This window comes from Hylobates moloch, unplaced genomic scaffold (assembly GCF_009828535.3).
Source record: "Hylobates moloch isolate HMO894 unplaced genomic scaffold, HMol_V3 SCAFFOLD_126, whole genome shotgun sequence".
NCBI lineage: Eukaryota > Metazoa > Chordata > Mammalia > Primates > Hylobatidae > Hylobates > Hylobates moloch.
Window position 1 is genome coordinate 16,509 of NW_026652401.1, and position 26,187 is coordinate 42,695.

The 26,187-nt window shown below is 44.8% G+C and overlaps 1 protein-coding gene across 1 annotated transcript; it reads right to left on the reverse strand.

Moving 5' to 3' along the window:
* Positions 1-11,605: 11,605 nt before the first annotated feature.
* On the reverse strand, positions 11,606-25,666 carry LOC116464021 (putative postmeiotic segregation increased 2-like protein 3). Its single transcript, XM_032754201.2, has 5 exons — positions 25,556-25,666; positions 23,865-23,924; positions 15,878-16,004; positions 15,505-15,615; positions 11,606-11,818 (listed from the first exon to the last, which is right to left on the reverse strand). Exons 2-5 carry the CDS (start codon positions 23,877-23,879, stop codon positions 11,649-11,651), a joined length of 423 nt encoding a protein of 140 aa, XP_032610092.2. The 5' UTR covers positions 23,880-23,924; positions 25,556-25,666; the 3' UTR covers positions 11,606-11,648.
* Positions 25,667-26,187: the final 521 nt, after the last annotated feature.

Genomic DNA, 26,187 nt, shown 5'->3' on the forward strand with positions numbered 1-26,187 from the left:
AATAAATAAATAAATAAATATCAATAGTCACATAAGATGGCAGAGTAGGAAACTGTAGTCTAGAGGTCAGTCCCTTCACTGAAGCAACCACTGAGCTAGAAAGAGTGATTAGAATCAGCTCTTCTGGAACTCTGAAACATGACCAGAAACTCCTAACAACCAGAGACATACTTAAACAATGAAGGGAGAGGCTGCTGATCTTCACGAGTGAGTGGCATGTGCCAACCAGCCAACACTCCCCCATTCCTGAGCCTGAGTTCCCGAAGCAGCTGGCTGATGCCAGGGCGAGCAGCGGAACTCTGTCCTCCAAAACCGTGGGTTCTGCACTTTGGTGGGTCCGATGGGTCTCTGAGGACCAGCAGGGATGCTTGCCTTGGTTTATTTGGCCCTCTCAGCAATAGTGGCTTCCCCAGGGACATCCTTCAGAAGAGTTTATTAAAGAGACAAAACACTCCTCTGCCCCACCCCATTTAAAGCCACCTATTTAAGGAAATCGATGTTAGGTGGCTGGCTGACTGCAGAGATAATGACACAGAAATTTCAGTGACCACACAAACACAAGGAATAAACACTTTGCAAAAATAGTTTGGAAAAGTAACAAAAGGAGAGCTCCAGACCTCAACAAGCAAAACCCAGCAATTCCAGGTGACTGAGAGAATCACATTTTGAGGGTCATTACATTGTAACACTTAAAATGTAACGTTCTCAATAAAAAACTATAAAATATACAAAGAAACAGGAAATAGGAAGCTTAAGACCATTCATAGGAAAAAAACAGCAAAGAAAATCAGCAAACAATACAATAACTGAACATCATTATCAATCAATGGAACCTAACTGATATTTACAGGAGACTTCACACAGCAACAGCAGGGTACACATTCTTTGCCCATGGAAGATTCAGCAAGATTTACCAGAACCTGGGTCATAAAATAAATCTTTTTTTGGGGTGGAGTCTTTTTCTGTCACCCAGGCTGGAGTGCAGAGGTGCAATCTTGGCTTACTGCAACTTCCGCCTCCTGGGTTCAAGCAATTTTCCTGCCTCAGCTTCTGAGTAGCTGTGATTACAGGCATGCACCACCATGCCTGGCTAATTTTTGTGTTTTTGAGACGGGGTTTTGCCATGTTGGTCAGGCTGGTCTCAAACTCCTGACCTCAGGTGATCCGCCCACCTCGGCCTCCCAAAGTGATGGGATTACAGGTGTGAGCCACCATGCCCAGCCAAAACAAATCTTAAGAAATGTAAAATAACTGAAATCATATGAAATATGTTTTGTGACCATAAAATAATTAAACTAAATCAATTTAAAAAAGAAACCAGAAAATCTCTAAACACATGGAAATTAAATACACTTCTAAATAACTCATGGGTCAAAGAATAAGTCGCAAGGGAAACTGGAAAACATTGAATTATGTAAAAGTGAAAATATAACATGTTGACTGATTTCAGCAAAAATGGCAGAGTAGGTAGCTCCAAGTCCCCATCCCCCACAGAAACATTGATAAACCAAGCAAAACTGTCTAAATCAACTTCATGAGAACTGTAGAAAAATAATCAAAGGTTTACAATAACCAAATCATCTGATATGGCTCTTTGTCCCCACGCACATCTCATCCTGAATTGTAATCCCCAGGGGTCAAGGAGGGACCTGGTGGGAGGTGACTGGATCACAGGCGTGGTTCGCCCTATACTGTTCTCGTGATAGTGAGGGAGTTCTCACGAGATCTGATGGTTTTTAAGTGGCAGTTTCCGCTGCGCTCTCTCCTGCCACCCAGTGAAGATGGTACTTGCTTCTTGTTCGCTTTCTGCCATGATTGTAAGTCTCCTGAGGCCTCCCCAGCCAAGTGGAACTGTGAGTCAATTAAACCTCCTTTCTTTATAAATTACCCAGGCTCAGGCAGTTCTTTCCAGCAGTGTGAAAACTGACTAATACTCCAAATGAACACTGAATCAAGAAAAAAGCAACTTCAAAATGGTAGGAAAACTGGGTTTTTTTTTACTTGCCCTTGCCCCACAACCTTCCATGGTTCAGTGGGAGCCTTGAAGATGGCAGCCCACATTCCCAGTGTGGTTTCTGGTATTGAAGGCAGCAGAGCAGACCTTATTCTCAAAGCATTATGTTTTCCTGTTCTCAGCTGCCCGAGGGCTGCCAAAAGGACTGATACAGGGCAGCTGCCTTTGTTTCACCTAACCCAGAACTCACGCAGGGCAGAAAAGTGGCTACACAGAGGGTATTCCTTGAAAACACTGTAAATCAAATGCATACCCCGCTGATGCCTAGGCAAAAGATTACAGTTGAAGCAAACTATAGGTGTGCTGACAGCATGGGAGAAGAAGCTGTGGAGAGTTTCTATGGGAAATTCGGGTACTGAAATTCAGACCTGCCCATGTGTACTATGGAATTTCAACAGCCATGCACATGCTGAGTGCAGAGCACGTTCTCAGAATAGACCTGAGAAAGGATGCTGAGCTTTCATCTGTGGCTCCTCTCCATCCTCCCTGCAGGCAGGGAGTAAAGCCTAGGGCAAAGCTGTACACAGACTGGGCTGGGTGCAGTGGCTCACGCCTGTAATCCCAGCACTTTGGGAGGCTGAGGCGGGCGGATCACTTGAGGCCAGGAGTTTGAGACCAACCTGGCCAACATGGTGAAACCCCATCTCTACTAAAAAATACAAAAGTTAGCCGAGTGTGGCGGAAAATTAGCCAGGCGTGGTGGCACACGCCTGTAATCCCTGCTACTCGGGATGCTGAGGCAGAGAATCACTTGAACCTGGGAGGCAGAGGTTGCAGTGAGCCGAGATCGTGCCATTGCACTCCAGCCTAGGCGACAGGGCAAGACTCCATCTCAAAAAAATAAATAAAAAGTTGTACACAGACTGGCTAAGCCCTGAGGGACTGCTCCAGTCCCCCGGCACAGAGGCAATCCACAAAGACAAAAAGAGCTGGGTTTTTCTCTCTTTTTTTTTGTCTCTTTTGGCTCCTGGCATTCAAGGAAATCTCTGTTAAAACACTAGTTGAACACAAGCTAACGGCAGAGAGACTTTCAGAGACCGCACATGTAAAAGAAGACACACTTTATAAAAATGGTTTAGAAAGTCACTGAACAGCTACAGCCCACAGCAAAAGCAAACCCAGGGGTGGTGGGGAAGATAAAATAATTTCCAGTTACCCCATTATAATACTCAAAATGTCTGATTTCCTTTTTTGAGATGGAGTCTTCGTTCTGTCGTCCAGACTGGAGTGCAGTGGTGTGATCTCGGCTCACTGCAACCTCCACCTCCCTGGTTCAAGCAACTCCCCTGCCTCAACCTCCTGAGTAGCTGGGATTATAGGCGCCTGTCACCATGTCTGGCTGTTTTTGGATTTTTAGTAGAGATAGGATTTCATCATGTTGGCCACACTGGTCTTGAACTCCTGACCTCAGGCAATTTGCCCATGTTGGCCTCCCAAAGTGCTGGGATTACAGGCGTGAGGCACCACGCCTGGACTCTTTTTTTCTTTTTAATTTTACTTTTTCTTTTTTTGGGGAAAAGGGATTATAGGTGTGAGTCACTGTGCCTGACTCCAATTTTCAAAAAAAAATTACAAACCATGCAGTGACATAAGAGAGTACAGCCCATTCACAAAAGAAACAAATTGTCTTTAAGGAAGCACAGACATTGAAAGTACTAGACAAAGACTTTAAATCAGCTGTCTGAAATCTGCTCAAAAAGCTAAAAGAAACGATGAATAAAGAGTTAAAGGATACAAGGAGAACAATATCTCAACAAAATGCAGAACATCAATAAAGAAACAGAAAATATTACAGACAGGTGAGGGGCAGTGGCTCATGCCTGTAATTCCAGCACTTTAGGAGGCTGAGGCGGGCAGATCACCTGGGGCCAGGATTTCAAGAGCAGCCTCAGTAACATGGCGAAACTCCCTCTCTAGAAAAAACAGAAACAATTAGCCAACTGTGGTGGCATGCGCCTGTAGTCCCAGCTACTTGGTAGGCTGAGGTGGGAGAATTGCCTGAGCGTGAGAAGTCAAGGTTGCAGTGAGCCAAGATTGCACCACTGTACTCCAGCCTGGGTGACAGAGTAAGACCCTGTCTGAAAAAAAGAATGTATTATAGACAAACTAAAGATTAGAGAAAAAAAAAAAAAGGAAAAAAATAGAAATTATTGAAAGGAATCAAAGTCTGAAGCTGAAAAGTACACAAAAATTAGCCAGGCATGGTGGCGGGCGCCTGTAATCCCAGCTACTCAAGAGGCTGAGACAGGAGAATTGCTTGAACCCAGGAGGCAGAGGCTGCAGTGAGCCAAGATCACACCATTGCACTCCAGCCTGGGTGACAAGAACGAAACTCCATCTCAAAAAAAAAAAAAAAAAAAGTATAAAAATGGAAATGAAAAATTCACCAGACTATTTTGAATTCATTTGAGCAGATGGAAGACAGAGTCATTGAACACATGAAGACAGGTAGATGAAACTATCCTGTCTACAGTTCTTTTTTTTTTTGGATGGAGTTTCACTCTTGTTGCCTAAGCTGGCGTGCAATGGTGCGATCTCGGCTCATTGAAACCTCTGCCTACCGGGTTCAAGCGATTCTCCTGCCTCAGCCTCCTGAGTAGCTGGGATTACAGGCATGCGCCACCATGCCCGGCTACTTTTTTATTTTTAGTAGAGACTGGGGTTTCACCATGTTGGCCAGACTGGTCTTGAACTCCTGACCTCAGGTGATCTGCTCGCCTTGGCCTCCCAAAGTGCTGGGATTGTAAGCGTGAGCCACCATGCCCAGCCTGAATTGTACACTTTAAAATGGTATGTGGACTGGGTGTGGTGGCTCATCCCTGTAATCCCAGCACCTTGGGAGGCTGGGGTAGGAGGATCGCTTGAGACCAGGAGTTTAAGACCAGCCTGGCAACACAGTGAGATCCCATCTCTACAAAAAAAAATAAAAGAGTAGCCTGAGTCGGGCCGGGCACAGTAGCTCACGCCTGTAATCCCAGCGCTTTGGGAGGCCGAGGCGGGTGGATCATGAGGTCAGGAGTTCGAGACCAGCCTGGCCAAGATGGTGAAACCCTGTCTCTACTGAAAAGACAAAAATTAGCCAGGCACGGTGGCGGGCACCTGTAATCCCAACTACTCCAGAGGCTGAGGCAGGAGAATCACTTGAACCCAGGAGGTGGAGGTTGCAGTGAGCCAAGATCATGCCACTGCACTCCAGCCTGGGCCACAGAGCAAGACTCCGTCTCAAAAAAGAAAAAATTAGCCTGAGTCCTAGCTACTCAGGATGAGGTGGGAGGATTGCTTGAGCCCAGGAATTAAAGGCTGCAGAGAGCTATAATCACACCACTGCACTCCAGCACAGGCAACAGAGTGAGATTCTGTCTCAAAAAAAAAAAAAAAGGTGTGTGACTTTCACCTCAATTAATAAAAATAAAACATATGAAAACCTGTCAGCTGGGCATGGTGGTGCATACCTGTAGTCCCAAGTATTTGACAGACTGGTGGGAGGATTCCTGGAGCCCAGGAGTTTGAGGCTTCAATAAGCTATGATTGCACCACTGCAGTCTGACCTGGGCAACAAAGGGAGATGCCATCTCTTAAAAAAAACGCCAAATCCTGTGAGATGCAGCCAAAGTAAACTTTAGGTAAATTCATAGCCCTAAATGCTTAGAGAAGCAGCAATAAAAAAAAAAAAAAAAATTTAAGAATCTGAGCTTCCATTTTAAGTAACTAGAAAAAGGAGCAAAATAACCACAAAACAAGCAGAAAGAAGTAAATAGAATTAATATAAGAGCAGGCTGAGGCTGGGCGCGGTGGCTCACGCCTGTAATCCTAGCACTTTGGGAGGCCGAGGTGGGTGGATTATCTGAGGTCAGGAGTTCGAGATCAGCCTGGGCAACATGGTGAAACCCCGTCTCTACTAAAAATACAAAATTAGCCAGGCGTGGTGACACACGCCTGTAATCCCAGCTACTTGGCAGGCTGAGGCAGGAGAATCGCTTGAATCTGGGAGGCGGAGGATGAGGTGAGCCAAGATTGCGCCGTTGCACTCCAGCCTGGGCAACAGGAGTAAATCTCCATCTCACCAAAAAAAAAAAAAAAAAAAAAAGAGCAGGCTGGGAGTGGTGGCTCACGCCTACAATTCCAACACTTTGGGAGGCTGAGGTGAGCAGATCACTTAAGGCCAGGAGTTCAACACCAGCCTGGCCAACATAGTAAAACTCCATCTCTACTAAGAATACAAAAATTAGCCAGGTGTGGTGGCATGTGCCTGTAATCCTAGCTACTCCCGAGCTAAGGCAGGAGAATCACTTGAACCCAGGAGGCGGAGGTTGCAGTGAGCCAAGATTGTGCCATTGCACTCCAGCCTGGGTGACAGACCAAGACTATCTCAAAAAATAAAAATAAAAAAAAAAATTAATGAAAGAGTAGAAATCAGTGAAGTTAAAATAGAAACATTTAAAAAATCAATTAAACCAAATTTTGGCTCTTTGAAAAGATCAATTAAAAACAAGAAATCCCTAGCCAGACTAATCAAAAAAAAAAAAAAAAAAAAGCAAAGAGGATGCAAATGACCAGCATCAGGAATAAAAGGAGGCTATCAGCACAGACCCCGCATGCGTCAAAATGAGATTAAGTATTACAAACATATCTAGGCACCCAGCTCTCACCCTCATTTTTTATAAGTGGGAAAAAGACCCAGAGATCAAATGACTCACTCAAAAGGATAGTCAATGACAGAGCAGGGCCTGGGGCCTTGGGACCGATTATCCAAATGCCATCAGAGAACGAGCTAAATCAGAAACACCTAGCAAGCTTTTAAAAAATAATTCTCCAGGGCACAACCCCTGAGATTCTGATTCAGTAGGTTTTGGAGGGATGCCTAATATTCTGAAAATGCCAAAAGCTCACCAGATGGTCAAAGTTTGGCCATGTTTAGAAAATGCTGCATCCCACATTACCACCTTCACTCATATGACGACTGTAGAGAAAAGCATACAAATTTGGTGCTCAAGTATGTTTAAATTTAATATAAAGCACCGGGCACAGTGGCTCACGCCTGTAATCCCAGCACTTTGGGAGGCCGAGGCGGGTGGATCACAAGGTCAGGAGATCGAGACCATCCTGGCTAACACAGTGAAACCCCGTCTCTACGAAAAATACAAAAAAATTAGCCAGTGTGGTGGCACGTGCCTGTAGTCCCAGCTACTCGGGAGGCTGAGGCAGAAGAATGGCGTGAACCCTGGAGGCGGAGCTTGCAGTGAACCGAGACCGCACCACTGCACTCCAGCCTGGGCAACAGAGCAAGATTCTGTCTCAAAAAAAAAAAAAAAAAGTAATATAAAGCAGGTAGAATAAATCCTGTGGTGGTGACCAGGTGAGTGATTTTGAGAGAATAATGATCTGGAATACCCATCTCTGACATTTCCCATGGCAGTTACCATTTTTCCACTTTATTCAAATACACATTTATTTGTCAAATATTTGCCGGGTACCACTCTGTGCTAGGTATTGGGGATACAGTCATTTGCATCACAAAGTCCCTGCTCAGTGTAATAAGCACTCATTGAGCACCTACCCTATGTGTGAGGAACTGTGCTAGGGGGTATCAGAAACACACAAAATAGGCCGGGCACGGTGGCTCACGCCTGTAATCCCAGCACTTTGGGAGGCCAAGGTGGGCAGATCACCTGGGGTCAGGAGTTCGAGACCAGCCTGACCAACATGATGAAACCCCATCTCTACTAAAAATACAAAAAATTTACCCAGGTGTGGTGGTGGGCGCCTATAATCCCCAGCTACTCGGGGGCTGACGCAGGAGAATTGCCTGAACCGAGGAGGCAGAGGTTTCAGTGAGCTGAGATGGCACAACTGCACCCCAACATGGGCAACAGAGACTGTCTGTAAAAAAAAAAAAAAAAAAAAGAAAAGAAACACAGAAACACACAAAATAAAACAGAGCCTCTCACCCTCGCCAGTCAGAGACAAACTATACAATGCCTTCCCAGGTATCTCATCCCGTTTCTTAAGTCCAAATCCAAATTCTGTTTCCACATTGAAGACTCCAGCCTTTTTTTTTTTGAGACAGTCTCACTCTGTTGCCCAGGCTGGAGTGCAATGGTGCAATCTCGGCTCACGGCAACCTCTACCTCCCAGGTTCAAGCGATTCTCCTGCCTCAGCCTCCCAAGTACCTGGGATTACAGGCGCCCACCACCACACCTGGCTAATTTTTTGTATTTTTAGTAGAGACAGGATTTCGCCATGTTGGCCAGGCTGGTCTCAAACTCCTGACCTCAGGTGATCCACCCACCTCGGCCTCCCAAAGTGTTGGGATTACAGGCGTGAGCTACCACACCTGGCTGACTCCAGCATTTTTATCTTCATCTCAATCTCATCCCTAAACTCGAAACCCACATATGCAACTGTGTACTTGATGTTTCCATTTGGATATCTAACAAACACCTCAAACTTAACATGTGCAAAGCCAGGTGCAGTGGGTCATGCCTATAATCCCAACACTTTGGGAGGTCAAGACAGGAGGACAGCTTGAGCCCAGGAGTTTGAGACCAGCCTGGGCAACTTAGTGAGACCCCCATCTGTCTATTTATTTTTAAAGCATTAAAATTTTTTTTAAAGAAAAAAATAAACTTAACATGTGCAAGACCAAATTCCCAATTTCACACTCTCCCACCAAATGGGTTTCTCCTGCAGTCTTTGCCAACTCAATAAATACAACTCCATTAAAGTTCATGTAACAAAAACCCTGGAGTCATCCTTGACTCCTCTCTTTCTCTTACACACTGCATGCAAAGCATCTGCAAATTTTTTGGGTCTACTTTCTTTTTTTTTTTTCCTAGACAGGGTCTCGCTCTGTTGCCCAGGCTGGAGTGCAGTGGCATGATCACAGCTCACTGCAGCCATGACTTCCCAGGCTAAAGTGATTCTCTTACCTCAGCCTCCCAAGTCCCTGGGACTACAGGCATGAACCACCAAACCCAGCTAATTTTTTATTTTTTTAGAGACGGGGTCTTGCTACATTGCCCAGGCTAGTCTTGAACTCCTAGGCTCAAGTGATCCTCCTGCCTTGGCCTCCCAAAATGCTGGGATTACAGCCCTGAGCCACTACACCTGGCCGGGTCTACTTTCAAAATACATCCTGCATGTGACCACTTCTATCTGCTTCTGCCTCTCTCATCCATACCTCTGGCTTGTCTTGCCTGGAGTGCTGCCTTATAACCAGGAACCCTGTTTTAACCAGAGTTCTCCTATGAACTGTTCTCAACAGAGAGGCCAGAGAGATCTTTTTAAGAACACTAAGTTGAATCTCATTAGTCCTCTGTTCAACCTGCAAAGATTCCCATTTTATTCAGAGTAAAAGACAGTCCTTACGATCCCCATCAAGGCGTGACATGACTCCTTGCTCCCTCTTGGATCTCAACTCTCTCCGCCTTTGCCTTTGCTGAACTTTGCTCCAGCCTCATTGGCTTTTCCTGCTGTTCTAAACATGCCATGCATATTCCTCTCTGGAATGCTGTTCTTTTGGAGATAAGCTGGCTCTCTCTCCACCTCCTTCAGCTCTCTAAGTATCTTATCAGTGAGGCCTTTCTCAACCACCTCATAAAAAGTAATCACTTCCCACTCCCAAGGAACTTTTTTCCCCTCACAGTAATTGTCACCATTTGACACATTTATTTTGTTTATTATTATTTTTTGAGACAGAGTCTTGCTCTGTTGCCCAGGCTGGAGTGCAGTGGCACGATCTCAGCTCACTGCAACCTTAGCCTCCCAGGTTCAAGCGATTTCCAGCTAATTTTTGTATTTTTAGTAGAGACGGGGTTTCGCCATGTTACCCAGGCTGGTCTTGAACTCCTGACTTTGGCCTCCCAAAGTGCTAGGGTTACAGGTATGAGCCACCACTCCCGGCCTTGACACATATATTTTAGTGTCCATCTTTTCCTGCAATAAAGTGTAAAATTATGAGGGTAACGTGTTCAGTTCACTGCTTTATTCCCAGTCCTTAACAGTGGCAGGCAAATAGTTGATATCAGTACATATTTTTTGAATGAATGTGACATGTTCTAATAGAAGTAGGAAATGAACACTTTGTGGGATTATAGTTTAGAATGGATCATTTACCGCAATGGTTTTCAAGCACTTTTCTTTCTTTTCTTTTTTTTACAGAATCAGGGTATCACTCTTGCCCAGGCTGGAGTGCAGTGGCACTATCATAGCTCACTGCAACCTGAGAACTCTGAGCTCAAGCAATCCTCTTTTACCTCAGCATTCCCAAGTAGCTGGGACTACAGGTGCGTGCCACCATGCCCAGCTAATTGAACTTTTTAAATTTTTTTTTGAGACAGGATCTCACCCGGTCACCCAGGCTGGAGTGCAGTGGGACTATCACAGCTCACTGCAGCCTTGACCTCCTGGGCTCAAGCAATCCTCCCACCTCAGCCTCCTGAATAGCTGGGACTACAAGCACATGCCACCACTTCCGGCTAATTTTTAAATTTTTTTGTAGAAATGGGGTCTCCCTATGTTGCCCAGCCTGGCCTCGAACTCCTGGGCTCAAGTGATCTGCCCACCTCGACCTCCCAAATTGCTCGGATTACAGGCATAAGCCACCATGCCCAGTCCAGTATATATATATATATATTTTTAAACTGGAACTCATTTTTTAAATGGAAGCACAATTTGAAAAAGGAATAAAACCCAAAGATTGACAATGGGCTAGAAAACCAGAAATCCCCAGTTCAGCTTCTTCCCCTTACTCTCTCCTTTGAACTCATGATGCGTCTCAAAGCCCAGCTTGAAAGCCACAGATCTAGAGCTTGGATGGCATTCTAATGAGCTAAGCATCTAAACCGACCACAGTTGGGGGCCACTGAAAGTTTTTGAGCAGGTAAATGAGAGATTGATTTATTCATTTTGAGACAGAGTCGTGCTCTATCACCCAGGCTGGAGTATAGTGGCATGATCTCGGCTCACTGCAGCCTCCGCCTCCTGGGTTCAAGTGATTCTCCTGCCTCAGCTTCTGGAGTAGCTGGGATTACAGGCGTGTGCCACCATGCCTGGCTAATTTTTCTATATTTAATAGAGACGGGTTGGGCAGGGTGGTCTCGAACTCCTGACCTCAGGTGATCCGCCTGCCTCCACCTCCCACAGTGCTGGGATTACAGGTGTGAGCCACTGCGCCCGGCCTAAATAATATATTTAGATCCATGCTTTAGGAAGATTAGTCTCAAGAGAATGGGTAGACTGAATGATGGCAGAAGGAGATGGCAATCAGGAGGACCAAAGAGAAGACTGCTGCAATAGGCAAGCTAATACTTAAAGTACAGAAGGAGGGGCCGGGGGAGAGCAGTGAGAATGCAAAGAACAGAAAAATGGAGACAGCTGTCTAGGACCTGGCACCTCCCAGAAGGAAGAGGACGTTCAGAGTAAAATCTGTCAGTTTCATGCCTTAGTGACTGGTGAATTTAGTGAACGCACAGGAGGTGAAAGGCTGGGAGAGGAAGCAAATACCACCACTTCAGATATAGACAGGGTCTGAGGTATGAAGAAGGTACATACAACTGTCCTACAAACAGACGAAATGCAGTCCTCACATGATATGCCGTTAGGAGCCTTTAGGAGCCATCTGGACAACCCTGGTCATTGAGATGGTGTGGAAGAGCAGGAAGTGCTCCAAGTGTGTCCAGAACAGACAGGTCGGGTGCTGTGGCTCATGCCTGTAATCCCAACACTTTGCAAGGTAGAGGTGGTAGGATGGCTTGAGGTCTGGAGTTGGAGAGCAGCCTGAGCAACATAGCAAGACTCCGCTTCTACAGAAAATTTTTTAAAATTAGCTGGGTGTGGTGGGCAGGCCTGTAGTCCCAGCTATGTGGAAGCTGAGGTGGGAGGGTTGCTTGAGCCCAGGAGTTCGAAGCTGTCATGAGCTATGATCATACCACTGCACTCCAGCCTGGGCAACATAGGGACACCCCATTTTTACAAAAAAACTTTAAAAATGAGCCAGGTGTGGTCAGCTCTGTGCACCTGTAGTCCCAGCTACTTGGAAGGTGGGGTGGAGGGTCTCGAGTCCAGGAGTTGGAGGCTGCAGTGAGCCATGATAGCACCTCCACACTCCCAGCCTGGGCAACAGAGACGGAGATCTCTCTCTCTCTCTCTCTCTCTCTCCTCTGTCCCTCTATCTCTCTCCTCTGTCTATCTCTTTCTCTCTCTAGAAAGAGTATGAGTATTTATTTATTTATTTATTTATTTATTTATTGTATGAGTATTTATTTATTTATTTATTTATTTATTTATGAATGACAGAGTCTCGCTCTGTCGCCCAGGATGGAGTGCAGTGGCGTGTTCTCTGCTCACCACAACTGCTGCCTCCCGGCTTCAAGCAATTCTCCTGCCTCTGCCTCCACGTATCTGGGACTATAGGCACATGCCACCACGCCCAGCTAATTTTTGTATTTTTAGTAGAGACGGGTCTCACTTTGTTGGCCAGGCTGGTCTGGAACTCCTGACCTCAGGTGATCTGCCCGCCTCAGCCTCCCGAAGTGCTGGGATTACAAGCGTGAGCTACCACGCCCGGCCGAGACCTTGTGTCTTAAAAAAAAAAAAAAAAAAAAAAAAGACAAAACAGGGGCAGTGCAGAACAGAAACAGAACTTTGGGGAACAGAGACACGGCGCTGAGTTGAGCAGAAACCAGGACAAGAGCACCAAGCAGAGATGGAAGACTGAGTTTCACTGAAGGAGTGGGATCCTGGGACCCAAGGGAGTGGAAGCACAGGAAGTAGGGATGAAGATGGCGAAAGGACGACTTGCCAGAGCGCTTGCTGATGAGCCACACTCCACACCTACCACGCGCTGTCACGTGCTTGACAAAACCCGACACACAATGCACAATGCTGAAGTTTATTGCTCAACAATGCAAATACAGTTAACATTACTGTACACTTAAAAATGGTTAAGATGGTAAATTGTATGTTACATTTTTTTTTTTTTTGAGACGGAGTCTCACTCTGTCACCCAGGCTGGAGTGCAGTGGTGCAATCTCTGCTCACTGCAAGCTCTGCCCCCCGGGTTCATGCCATTCTCCTGCCTCAGCCTCCCAAGTAGCTAGGACTACAGGTGCCCGCCACCACGCTTGGCTAATTTTTTTGTATTTTTAGTAGAGATGGGGTTTCACCGTGTTAGCCAGGATGGTCTCGATCTCCTGGCCTCGTGATCTGCCCGCCCCGGCCTCCCAAAGTGCTGGGATTACAGGCATTAGCCACCGCACCCGGCAGTGTTAGGTGTTTTTTTTTTTAACCACAATTTAAAATTAAATGAAGGGGGCCGGGTGCAGTGGCTCACTCCTGTAATCCCAGCACTTTGGGAAGCTGAGGCGGGCAGATCACAAGGCCAGGAGCTCAACAGAGTGAACTCCTGGCCAACATACTGAATCCCCGTCTCTACTAAAAATACAAAAATAGGCCGGGCGTGATAGTGCACACCTGTAATTCCAGCTACTCGGGCGGCTGAGGCACAAGAATTGCTTGAACTTGGGAGGCAGAGGTTATCGTGAGCCGAGATTGCGCCACTGCACTCCAGCCTCAGTGACAGAGTGAGACTCCGTCTCAATAAATAAATAGGCTGGGCACAGTGGCTCAGGCCTGTAATCCCAGCACTTTGAGAGGACGAGGCAGGCGGATCACAAGGTCAGGAGTTAGAGACCAGCCTGACCAATACGGTGAAACCCCGTCTCTACTAAAAATATAAAAATTAGCCAGGCATGGTGGCGTGCACCTGTAATCCCAGCTACTTTGGGAGGCTGAGGCAGGAGAGTCCCTTGAACCCGAGAGGGGGAGGCTGCAGTGAGCCGAGATCATGCCATTGCACTCCAGCCTGGGTGACGAGCGTGAGACTCCATCTCAAAATGGAAGGAAGGAAGGAAGGGAGGGAGGGAGGGAGGGAGCGAGCGAGGGAGGGGAGGGGAGGGGAAGAAGAAAGGGAGGGAAAATATATATTATCTGGGCGAGTAAAATGCAGATGAAAGAAAAGGACAACGATCATTTGAATGGAAGATGGATGCACTGTAATCCAGGTATGGGAGAATACTGAACACTAATGTCAAAAGAAACAGAATGTGCTGACGATCTGCAAGGCATTTCACAAAAGACAAAGAACACAAACCATGGAGAGAAGACTAGCACAATCAAATACTGGGAGGTGAGGAAGGTAGATAGAATTCATGATTTTGGAATGTGCACAGTTTATCATCAGACATTCTGAGAAAGAAGGAAGTGAACTATCTCACTGGTACTGCTATGTTGTCAAGTAAAATATTCAACTAAGTTAAAAGTGTCAGACATATCAATTTGGAGGCAAGCTGCAAAAATACACAGGAAAAAAGGTCTTAGAAGTTGAGATTAGATAAACTCTTTTAAGGGATACAAAGAAAACCAAAAAAGTAGAAAACAGGTTCTAGGAGGACACTCCTGAAAAGGCAAGAAAAGGAACCGATGTTCACTTATGAAATTCACACTTCCTGAATGTCTACTATGGACAGAGCATGATTCCAGTTATGGGGAAGGGGAAATGAACACAGACAGGTCATAAATGAGCATTGGGGAAAGAGAGGAAAGCTGAGGCAGCGCTATATCATCACATCAACTGAGCATGGACTTTGGGAAATAACGTACACCACAAGTTGTGACTGAATTCACAAGCATAGGTGGAGGGCGAGGTTTTGGTATCTGAATGCCTAAAGAAATAAATAAAATCGAGGGCAGAAAATAAGTCCAAGGTATTTTTAAAGCAAGGAAGGAAAGAAAATGGAAGATAAAAAGAATGAACATAAAAGTCTCAAGTTAATTTTTATGTCAGACTTCTGAATGCCCCAAAGCAAAACAATTCTGTAAGGCCAGGAGCAGTGGCTCAGGACTGTAATCTGAGCACTTTGGGAGGCTGAGGTGGGCAGATCACTTGAGGCCAGAAGTTCAAGACCAGCATGGCCAACATGGTGAAACCCCGTCTCTACTAAAAATACAAAAATTAGCCAGGCATGGTGGCATGCACCTGAAATCCCAGATACTCGGGAGGCTGAGGAAGGAGAATCGCTTGAACCTGGGAGATAGTGGTTGCAGTGAGCTGAGATCATACCAGTGCACACCAGCCTGGGTGACAGAACAAGACTCCGTCTCCAAAACAAACAAACAAACAAACAAACAAACAAACAAAAAACTCACAATTCTGTAATGGCGAGGGAGTAAATAAGTTACCGATAATGCTGGAGAAAGAGGAAGTGAATGGGTCCCCAGCACAGGTTAGAATGAAAAAATCCCTACCAGTGTAAATCAGATGTAAAATCAACAAAAGAGTTCATGTATGTGGTATGCGTGCGGGAAGGAAAGGGATATTTGGGAGTTGGGAGGTGTTACTGAGGGTACCGAGTACATATAAACAACTCTTTAGTCACTCCCAAAGGTCTGGGATGAGCATTTTTTAACATGTGATACTCTACTAACTTACCTGGAATATATTGACATGGAAATTCACCTTCCATTATCCACGGCTCCTCTCCCTGCTCCACTTCCTTCATCTCCACTCCATGATGACGTTTGGCTTGGTGATAATCATACCCTGTTAATGGGAAAAGAAGAAGCACTTGGGCAAGCTGCTTGGCTTCAGAATCTCCAAAGTACAAGATGTTGCCACCTCATAAGCTGCATAACAGAAGTGCTCCATTTTTTACCTTATCAAAGTTAGAACCTTTCAATGAAGAATAATATAAACACTCCAGCTAGTGCCCACAAGGAATTAAATGGTGTCATCACTTATTTCTTCAAACTCAAGGATAAAACCCCATTCAACTGAGAGCATTCAGAAAGCAAGCTATCCTCACCCACAGAAACTAGATGGCTGTAGTTCTCCAACATCACATCCCCGTATGTTATCTTCTCATCAGGGTCCAGTTGCTGCCACTCCTCCTGGGTGAAATCCACAGCCACATCTTTGAATGACACTGGCCCCTGTAATGGCAACATGATCAGAATTGGGAGATATGGAAAAGGGATAGGGGGATAACATTTTACAAAGCTCACTCGTAAAGTTAACCATGAACATTGTATAGCTTATTTTATGTTACAGATTATGGAAGGGAAATCACATTGGAAATCATATAGGAAACATATATCCTTTGGGGATATATATATATAAAATATATATTACTCCACAAAAATAAAAACCCAAAACACAACTGAGCTCCTGTTTTGCAACTGAACTGAGTTTTGGGGATATGAGATGAGTGAAACACCATGCCTGCTCTCAGAAAGCGGACAACCTAATAAGGAGATAAACATGTAAACAAACATAAGCATTTTACTCCTTGTCACTTCTTTTAGTCTTCTTTGCTGCCAGGCCCTCCCCTTCTCCTGGACCTCTTCATGTTGGAGCACCCACCACTCAGTTCCTGGTCTTCTTCCTAACTCACTGCTCTGGGGCTCTCACCTAGTTTCAGGCCCTTGTTCTTTTGGCTCTTTTATTCTCATAGCCAGTGGCCTCTGGCTATCTGCATTGCTGAGTTTTATCTCAAACATCTCAATCTTGGCCAGGCGCGGTGTCTCACGCCTGTAATCCCAGCACTCTGGGAGGCCAAGGCGGGCGGATCACGAGGTCAGGAGATCGAGACCATCCCGGCTAACACGGTGAAACCCCGTCTCTACTAAAAATACAAAAAATTAGCCAGGCGTGGTGGCGGGCGCCTGTAGTCCCAGCTACTTGGGAGGCTGAGGCAGGAGAATGACGTGAACCCAGGAGGCGGAGCTTGCAGTGAGCCGAGATTGTGCCACTGCACTCCACCCTGGGCAACGAGAGAGACTCCGTCAAAAAAAAAAAAAAAAAGTGCTCGGGCACAGTGGCTCACGCCCGTAATCCCAACACTTTGGGAGGCTGAGGCAGGCAGATCACCTGAGGTCAGGAGTTCAAGATCAACCTGGTCAACATGGTGAAATCCCATCTCTACTAAAAATCCAAAAAAAAAAAAAAAAAAAAAAAAAAGTAGTTGTATTATTAAGGTCAACTTAATAATACAAAGATATCAGTTACCCTAAATTACTTTATAAATATGCAATCCCAATAAAAATACCAAAAAGCTTTTTCCTGGAACTAGATAAGCCGACACTACAGTTCATATGAGGTGGAAGAAAATCAAAAACAGCTCAGGGAAAAAAACCATCTGGACATGAATAAAACTGGATCCAGGCCAGGTGCGGTGGCTCATGCCTGTAATCCCAGCACTCTGAAAAGCTGAGGCAGAAGGATTGGTTGAGGTCAGGAGCTTGAGACCAGCCTTGGCAACATAGCAAGACCCTGTCTCTACAAAGAAAAAAATACATATTTTAGAAAAAATAGAGAGACATGAGGACTTCTGCCCTCAGTTGTGATAAACAGGTACTGCATATACCCTCCAACCTGAAACAGCACACACCAAAGAACAACAACAAAATCAAAAACAGAAAGAAAAATAAAACAGAGAACATATATGAAGCAATGGTTTTTTTTTTTTTTTTTTTTTTTTTTTGAGATGAAGTCTCGCTCTTGTCTTCCAGGCTGGAGTGCAATGGCACAATCTTGGCTCACTGCAACCTCTGTCTCCCGAGTTCCAGCGATTCTCCTGCCTCAGCCTCCCAAGTAGCTGGGATTACAGGCATGCACCAGCACGCCCGGCCAATTTTTGTATTTTTAGTAGAGACGGGGTTTCACCATGTTGGCCAGGCTGGTCTTGAACTCCTGACCTTGTGATCCACCCACCTTGGCCTCTCAAAGTGCTGTGATTACAGGTATGAGACAGCACGCCCGGGCTGAAGCAATGGTTTTCAAGGCACTGATTATCAGGCAGTAGAGTTATCTATGAGTGATGGGAAATAAACAAGGTGAACCAATCAACTTCTGCCTTGAGTGATTCCAGGCCACGGGCAGGGAAGAAGAACAGAGGCAGATGTGAGGAGAAAGAGCTGCAAGACGGGAAAATGGGCAGGAAATTACAACTCATAAGGAAAACAATCAGTCCATCAAAACTGGCCCAGAATTGACACAGAGTTTACAACCCGCACAGAGCACTGAGAGAGTTCACCATTCTATTCCAAATGTTCAAAAAAATTGAGACAGGCAAGATGTAAAAAAGACCCACGCTAACCTTCTACAGATAGAAACTACAATATCTGAGATGAAAATTATACTGGAAAAGATTAACAGCATCGTGGCAAAAAGAGATTAGTGAATATAAAGACAGCAACAGAAGTTACATAAAATGAAACAGAGAAAAAAGAATTAAAAGCAAACAAAGAGCAACAGTGTGTTGTGGGAAAATTTCAAGTGGCCTAATATACAGGCAACAAGAATCAATGGAGGGGAGGTGGTGAGTATTTGAAGAAATAATGATAAAAATGTTCCCCAAGTGATGACACCATAAACCCAAGATCCAAGAAGTTCAATGATCCCCAAAACAGCAACATGAAAAAAACGATACCATGATATATTGCAATCAAATTGTCCAAAACTAGTGATAAAAAGTTTAAAATAATAAGGGGGGAAAGAAAAAAAGACATGTTATATATAGGGGAACAAAGATGAGTATGAGATCAGATTTCTCTTAGAAAAAAAATGTAAACAGGAAGACAACAGAGAAACATATTTAAAGCACTGTGGAGAAAAATCCAGCAAAAACACCTTTAAAAGCAAGGACAGAATGAAGACATTTGCAGACATATAATAATTCATCATCAACTAGAAGAAATGTTAAAGAAAGTCCTTCAAGCAGAAGTAAAATGACAGAAAATAAAAATTTAGATTTACATAAAGGAATGAAGAGTACCAGAAATGGTAACTGTGTATTTTCTCTCATTACTTAAATCTCTTTAAAAGATAACTGGGCCAGGTGTGGTGGCTCACACCTGTAATCCCAGCACTTTGGGAGGCTGAGGCAGACGGGTGACCTGAGGTCAGGAGTTCGAGACCAGCCTGGCCAACATGTCGAAACCTCGTCTCTACTAAAAATACACAAATTAGCCGGGTGTGGTGGTGGGTGTGTGTAAGCCCAGCTACCCGGGAGGCTGAGGCAGGAGAATCACTTGAACCCGGGAGGCAGAGGTTGCAGTGAACCGAGATCGCACTCCTGCACTCCAGCCTGGGGGACAGAGTGAGACTCCGTCTCAAAATAAATAAATAAATAAATAAATAAATAATAACTGTTTAATTAACAACAATGTAATAGATAGTGTGTATCTGTAAAAATAAAATGAACAACGGTGTAAAGACCAAGAGGAGAGAAATGGAAGTATCCTATTGTAAGCTTCTCTTACTCTAAGAAAAATGGATCTTAAGAATAAACTGTGATAATTAAAGTTGCATACTATAAATTCTAACTCACTAAAATAACAGAACAGTGTGATAGCTAAAAACCCAACAAAAGATATAAAGTAGAATCATAAAAAATTCTCAACTAATCAAAAGGAAGACAAAGACATTTTAAAAAGAAACAAAGAAGATGAGACTAAAAGAAAGCAGACAACGGACTATAATCTAACTAGTTTTATCAATAATCACATTACATGTAAACGGTCTATACATCCCCAATTATGAGACAGAAATAGACTGATGAAAACAAGCAAGATCCAAATCTTGCTGCCTACAAGAATACTTTAGATATAAAGATGCAAATAGGTTAAAAGTAAAAGGATGGAATAAGATATACCATGCATGCATTACTCAAAAGAATGCTACATAAATAACAAAGTATATTTCATAGCCTGGAATATTAGCAGGGATAAGGAAGGCCATTTTACAAAGTGATTAATTAATCAACAGGACATAATAACCTTGAACATTTATGTATCTAATATAACACATAAAGCAAAAAGTGGTAAAACTGCAAAGAGAAACAGAACCACAATTGCAGCAGATTTCAATCCCCTCTCCCCCACAACTGATACAAGTAGGCACACAATCAACAAGGACATAGTACACCTGAACAACACAACCAACCAACCTGATCTCATTAACATTTGTCAAACACTCCACCCAACCAGAGCAGAACAAGCCATCTTCTCAAGCATGCGCAGAAGTTTCCCAAGACAGATCCTATCTGAGCCATAAATTTAAGAGGTTCCATGTAGTGCTCCAGACAAAAATTCACAGTCTAAATCTAATCATGAAGAAAGATCAGGGAAACGTAAATTTAAAGACTTCTGTAAAATCATTGGCCTGTATTCTTCAAATATTATAATGGCACTGTGGAACAAATCTGTATTAAACAGACTTAAAACGAATGAAAACTAAAGGCAATTAACAGTCCTAGACTGAATCTTCTACCAAAAATTAAAAATTGCTATAAGGGAAATTATCGGGAAATTGGCAAAACTGGAAAATGAACTATAGATAAAAGTATTAAATAAATGATAAATTTCCTGAATTCAATTACTGTGCTATGGATATTTAACAGAATGTTCTTGATTTTATGAGATATAATCTAAAACTTTATAGGGTAAAGAGGCATGACATACCCACTCTCAAATAGTTCAGAAAAAAAAATATATATATAAATATATATACACACATATGTATATATGCATATAAATGATTAATGTGGGAAAATGTTAAGAATGAAGTATCTGAACAAAAGGAAGTATCTGGGATTTCTTTGTAAAATCTTTGCAATTTTTCTGAAAATTTGAAATGATTTCAAAATAAAATGCTGAATAGAAAATAATGCTATCAAATATATATTCTATGTATATATCAGCTATCAAATATATCAAATATATTTCAAAAGGGCTCAGAAACCAACTCAAAGGGATTCCATCTGGCCAAAGATGGAACCACTTAATTTTCAAAAAGAATCATAACTTCTATGTACTGAAATATTTATTATGTGTTTAAGAGGTTCCATGTAGTGCTCCAGACAAAAATTCACAGTCTAAATCTGTGAGCTCATAATGGTAACAAAACAAAAAAACCTTCCTGCTTAAAAGCCTACTCAATATTTTAGAAACTGTCTTTCCTGCATGAATTACATAACCAAATAGAGAATAGAAATTTATCTTTAGAAAAGTATTCTAGGCCAGCTGTGGTGGCTCGTGCCTATAATCCAACACTGGGAGGTCAAAGAAGAGGATCACTTGAGCCCAGAAGTTCAAGACCAGCCTGGGCAACATAGCGAAACCTGTCTCTACTAGAAATTAAAAAATTAGCTGGACAATGTGGCACATGACTATACTCCCAGCTACTTGGGAGGCTGAAGTGGGAGGATCACTTGAGCACAGGAGTTTGAGGCTGCAGTGAGCCATAAATGTGCCAGCCTGGGTGACAGAGTGAGACTCTGTCTCCAAAAAAAACAAAAGAAAAGAAAGGTATTTTGGCTAGTAAATAAAGAAGAAATGATAAAATTAGCAGAACACCATTTTGCCTCCCCTAATGAACTAGTAAATCACAGCAATAATCAACAGTCAATAGTTCTTAACTTCACAAAAACAAAGAAGGTAACAGGTGCCTCCAGAAGTAGACAAATGCCACGTACGGTATAGTTGTGTGAAAAGAATTGAACATAAACCTGATTAGATTTCCAGATCAAACCACCAATTTTACAAGGCATACAAGATATTTTTTTAAAATGTGCTAAAGGTGAAACAAGGGTAACACAATCCAAACTGAGGATAACCAACCCAGTTTCTTCAAAACAATGAGCATGCAAGACACATACTATGGGAACTACTAAAAGATTTAACCCAACTGCCACATGTATTAAGAAAGACAGTATTATGCGTTATTCCTAGCCCCTTTTAAAAAAGATTCCTTATTGGCCAGGTGTGGTGGCTTACATCTGTAATCCTAGCACTTTGGGAGGCCAAAGTGAAAGGATTCCTTGAGGCCGGGAGTTTGAGACCAGCCTGAGCAATACAGTGAGAATACATCTCTAGGCCGGGAGCAGTGGCTCACACCTGTAATCCTAGCACTTTGGGAGGCCGAGGCACGCAGATTGTCTGAGCTCAGGAGTTCGAGACCAGCCTGCATGACATGGTGAAAGCCAGTCTCTACTACAACACAAAAAAAATTAGCCAGGTGTGGCAGCGTGCACCTGTAGTCCCAGCTACGCAGGAGGCTGAGGCAGGAGGATCATGTGAGCCCAGGAGATCGAGGCTGCAGTGAGTTGTGATCATGTCTACACTCCAACCTGGATGACAGAGCAAGACCCTATCTCAAAAAAAGAAGAAAAGAAGAAGAAAAAACAGACTTCACAATTTAAAGACAAACAGAAATACTTACAGATGACTCTTTTTAAAAGCCAAGAAAAGAGAGACTCCATGGAGAAAATATCAGTTTGGAAGTAACAGATGTCAAAGGCAGACAAAGGTTCCTGCGAGGAAGGGGCTAGGAAATGCCCGCTGGATTTGACTGCAATTAAATCACTGGTAATCTTTACTGACTGACTCAGCAAAGTGAAAAGGACAAAACTAAAACACTGAGAACTGAAATGAGAAACACAAATGAGGAAATCTTCACAAGAGAGTAACTGTTTGTATTGTTTGCTGTGCAACCCAAACAAAAAGACGAACAAATATCTGAAGGATGATCACGTCATTCATTCCCCCCATGATCTAGGACTCAACAGTAAAAACAGAATTCTGTCTACTTGGATCATGATATTTCCATCCCCGGAAAAATTATATGCACCAAGTTCTCCTTGGGCAGCAGGCCCTCTGCTTACATAAGCACCAAGAATAAGCCATACGTTACAGTAATTTAATGGTTGTTATTAGGAAAGCTATCCACAATTATATCAACTTGAATGAAGAAATTTTTCCAAGTCCTAGAAAATCTTTTAAATCCACAAGTAACAAAATTGGTTTCTCCTTATAATCAATGCAAACGACGTCATGGATGGTGATACGGTTTCGGTTTGTGTGGCCGCCCAAATCTCATATTCAATTGTAATCCCCAATGTTGGAGGTGGGGCCTGGTGGGAGGTGATTGGATCATGGGGGCAATTTCCCCTTTGGTGCTGATACTGAGTGAGTTATCACAAGATGTGGTTGTTTAAAAGTGTGTAGCGCCTCCCCTTCCCTCTTCCTCCTGCTCTGGTGATGAAGATGTACCCGCTTTTCCTCCGCCTTCCACCATGACTGTAAGTTTCCTGAGGCCTCCCCAGCCATGCTTCCCATTATAGAGCCTGCAGGCGTGAGCCACTTAAACCTCTTTTCTTTATAAATTACCTAGTCTTGGTTATTTCTCTATAGCAGTGTGAAAATGGACTAATACAAGATGGCATTTTCCTTTTGTGATGACTGCCAAGAGTATCAGTCCTAGGTGCGGCTCAATTTCAACAGCCTTAAAATATACTACCCACACATACAAGTTTCACAAATCATTTTTTGTGCTGATCTGCCACACTAACCATATTTTACAGGATAATGTCTATTTCCACATTCCCATTTTAAAGTATGAATCCTGGCTGGGCACGGTGGCTCATGCCTGTAATCCCAGAACTTTGGGAGGCTGAGGCGGGAGGATCACCTGAGGTCAGGAGTTTGAGACCAGCCTGGCCAACATGGTGAAACCCTGTCTCTTCTAAAAATACAAAAAAATTAGCTGGGCATGGTGGCATGTGCCTGTAATCCCAGCTACTCGGGAGGCTGAGACAGGAGAATCGCTTGAACCCAGGAGGTGGAGGTTGCAGTGAAGCGAGATCATGCCACTGCACTGCAGCCTGGGCAATAGAGCAAGACTCCATCTCAAAAAAAAAAAAAAAAGAAAAAAAAAGTATGAATCCTTATAAACCTCTTAAAATGCATCATAAAATAAAGTGGAGGAACATATACACAAGTAGGAAAACTCACCCGTGATGTGTTCATTTTTCTGCTGCTCTTGGAAACGTGCAGAGACTGTGGCTGATAGACCTAGAGGGGAGAAGCAGGTCATTTAAGTCATGAGTGCTCCGGCCTGCAAAGGCAGAAATCTCCTGCGTAAGAACCACAAAAGAAAGCTCAATAGATTAACATCCTGTGAACACTCAACCTGCAAACACTCAGAAGGGTCTAAAAGAGTGATACAGGGTTTCGCCACATTGGCCAGGCTGGTCTCGAATTCTGGCCTCAAGTGATCCACCTGCCTCGGGCCAATATGGCGAAACCCCGTCTCTACTTAAAAATAACAAAAAAATTAGCCAGGTGTAGTGTCACATGCCTGTAGTCCCAGCTACTCAGGAGGCTGAGGCACAAGAATCATTTGAACCTGGGAGGTGGAGGTTGCAGTTAGCCGAGACCACGCTGCTGCATTCCAGACTGGGTGAGAGACACTGTCTCCAAAAAAAAAAAAAAAAGTGATAGGAGAAGCACGCACTTGTAACTTTGTAACTCTAAGATAATCAGGTAGTAATCAGATGAGTTAGACTCTCATGGGTAACATGGTCTGCCATCAAATACAACGTGCAAAAAGAAAAAAAATTCCCAATATACGGCTCATGTTTTTTGTGGTTGGTGTGCTGAGACAGGGTCTCAATCTGCCACCCAGGCTGGAGTGCAGTGGTGTATTCACGGCTCACTGCAGCCTCGACTTCCTGGGCTCCATGGATCCTCCCACCTCAGCTTCCTGAGTAATTGGGACCACAGGTGCATCCCAGCATGCCTGGCTACTTTTGTATTTTTTGTAGAGTCAGGGTCTCCCTATGTTGCCTAGGCTGGTCTCTAACTCCTGGTCTCAAGGGATACTCTTGCTCTAGGCCCGCAAAGTGCTGGGATTACAGGTGTGAACCACTGCATCCGGCCCGCATTTTCTTATTGTTTCTTTAAACCGCTTAAAAATCAAAGAAGCCATAGGAATGTGAGCTCTCAGAAATGAAACGAATGTGTATAAAATATGGCTTTCTTTCTAAATTATCTAACTGAACTTGGTTACTGCTGCCCCTAATAATTTTCTATTAAGAAAACTAGGATACGGGAGAAAGAACACGGGCCTGGGAGATAAGACCCCTGAGTTCTACTATGAGTAATTCTACCCACAAAATCGGTGACCTGCTCAAGTCACCCACCTGCTAAGGCCCAGTCTCTTCCCCTAACAACTGAGGCAGCAGGAGAGAATCCCTGCAGACTGTTCCTGCATTACTACTATTTTCCAGGGCAGCTCTAAGGGGGGAATCAGCAGACGCTTAAATGAGAGAACAGAGGTGCTGACGGACGTTTTGAGGCGGTCGAAATCAGGAGTTTGAGACCAGCCTGGCCAACATGGTGAAACCCTGTCTCTTCTAATAATGCACGGAGAGGAGGAGGAAGGGCTGTTAGGGGTTAGGGGGGAGTGGAGACGACGTCCGCAGCTGAGGCTGGTGACACCCTCCATGCCCCCGTAAGCCTCGTCCTCCCAGATCTTCCCATGCAGCGGCTGTTCGGTGCAGCCGGACCCTGCCCTCAAACCCAACACACGTCTCTCCTGCAAACGATCGGGACCCTCCCCCTGCCCCACACTCTAAGGTCCCCAGCACACGGTGACTTCACCCAGGCCCTTCTCGCTCTGGGCCCGAAAATCCAAGACCTACCCTCCTGGGGCTCCGCAGCCTCTACCCCACGGCTCCCGAGAGGCCGGGGCGGGGTTGCTGTCGCTGGCGCGGGTCTGCTCACGAGGTCCCCTCCTGTCCACCTCACCAAGGCTGTTCTGCTCCCGAGGGACCCGGGCCGGGCCTACGGGGCAAATCCAGGCGGGTGTCCTTCTGGGGGCCCAGATCCGCCTCCCTGGGGCTCATCATACAGCGACTACCTGGTCCAGGACGCCAAAGACACATACGGGCCAGGCCCGGGTCCCGCCGCCCCTTCGCCGCCGCCGCCGCCACCTCAGCCAACTCCCGCCCGGCCCCTCTGGCCGCAGCGCCGCCGACTCCGGGGCTCACGCTCCGGGGTCCCCGCTCGAGCCTCCACCCGGCCCGCGCGAACCCTGGCCTGCACAGCTCCGCGCCCGCCTAGGTGCTGGCCCGGGCGGTCAGCGTCCAGCCCCGCAGGCTCCGCCATGCTCGTCCACTGGAGGCCAAAGCCTGGGAACTAGAGCAAGCGGCGACCTGAGGACGCACAGGAAGCGAGGGCAGTGAGGCGGCGGCGCGCATGCGCAAACACGCACGCAGGGAGAGGTGCACACGCGCAGAAGTGCACCGGAAGTCCGCCTCTCAGGGCCCACTGC

What these genes read in the sequence shown, in the direction of transcription:
- LOC116464021 (XM_032754201.2), bottom strand. An exon ending in CAGCCATCTAGTTTCTGTGG is followed by an intron (nt 15,616 to 15,877) that starts GTGAGGATAGCT and finishes TCCCATTAACAG; the next exon opens with GGTATGATTATCACCAAGCC. An exon ending in TCCATGTCAATATATTCCAG is followed by an intron (nt 11,819 to 15,504) that starts GTAAGTTAGTAG and finishes AATTTTCTGTAG; the next exon opens with AAGCGGAGTCTTGCTATGTT.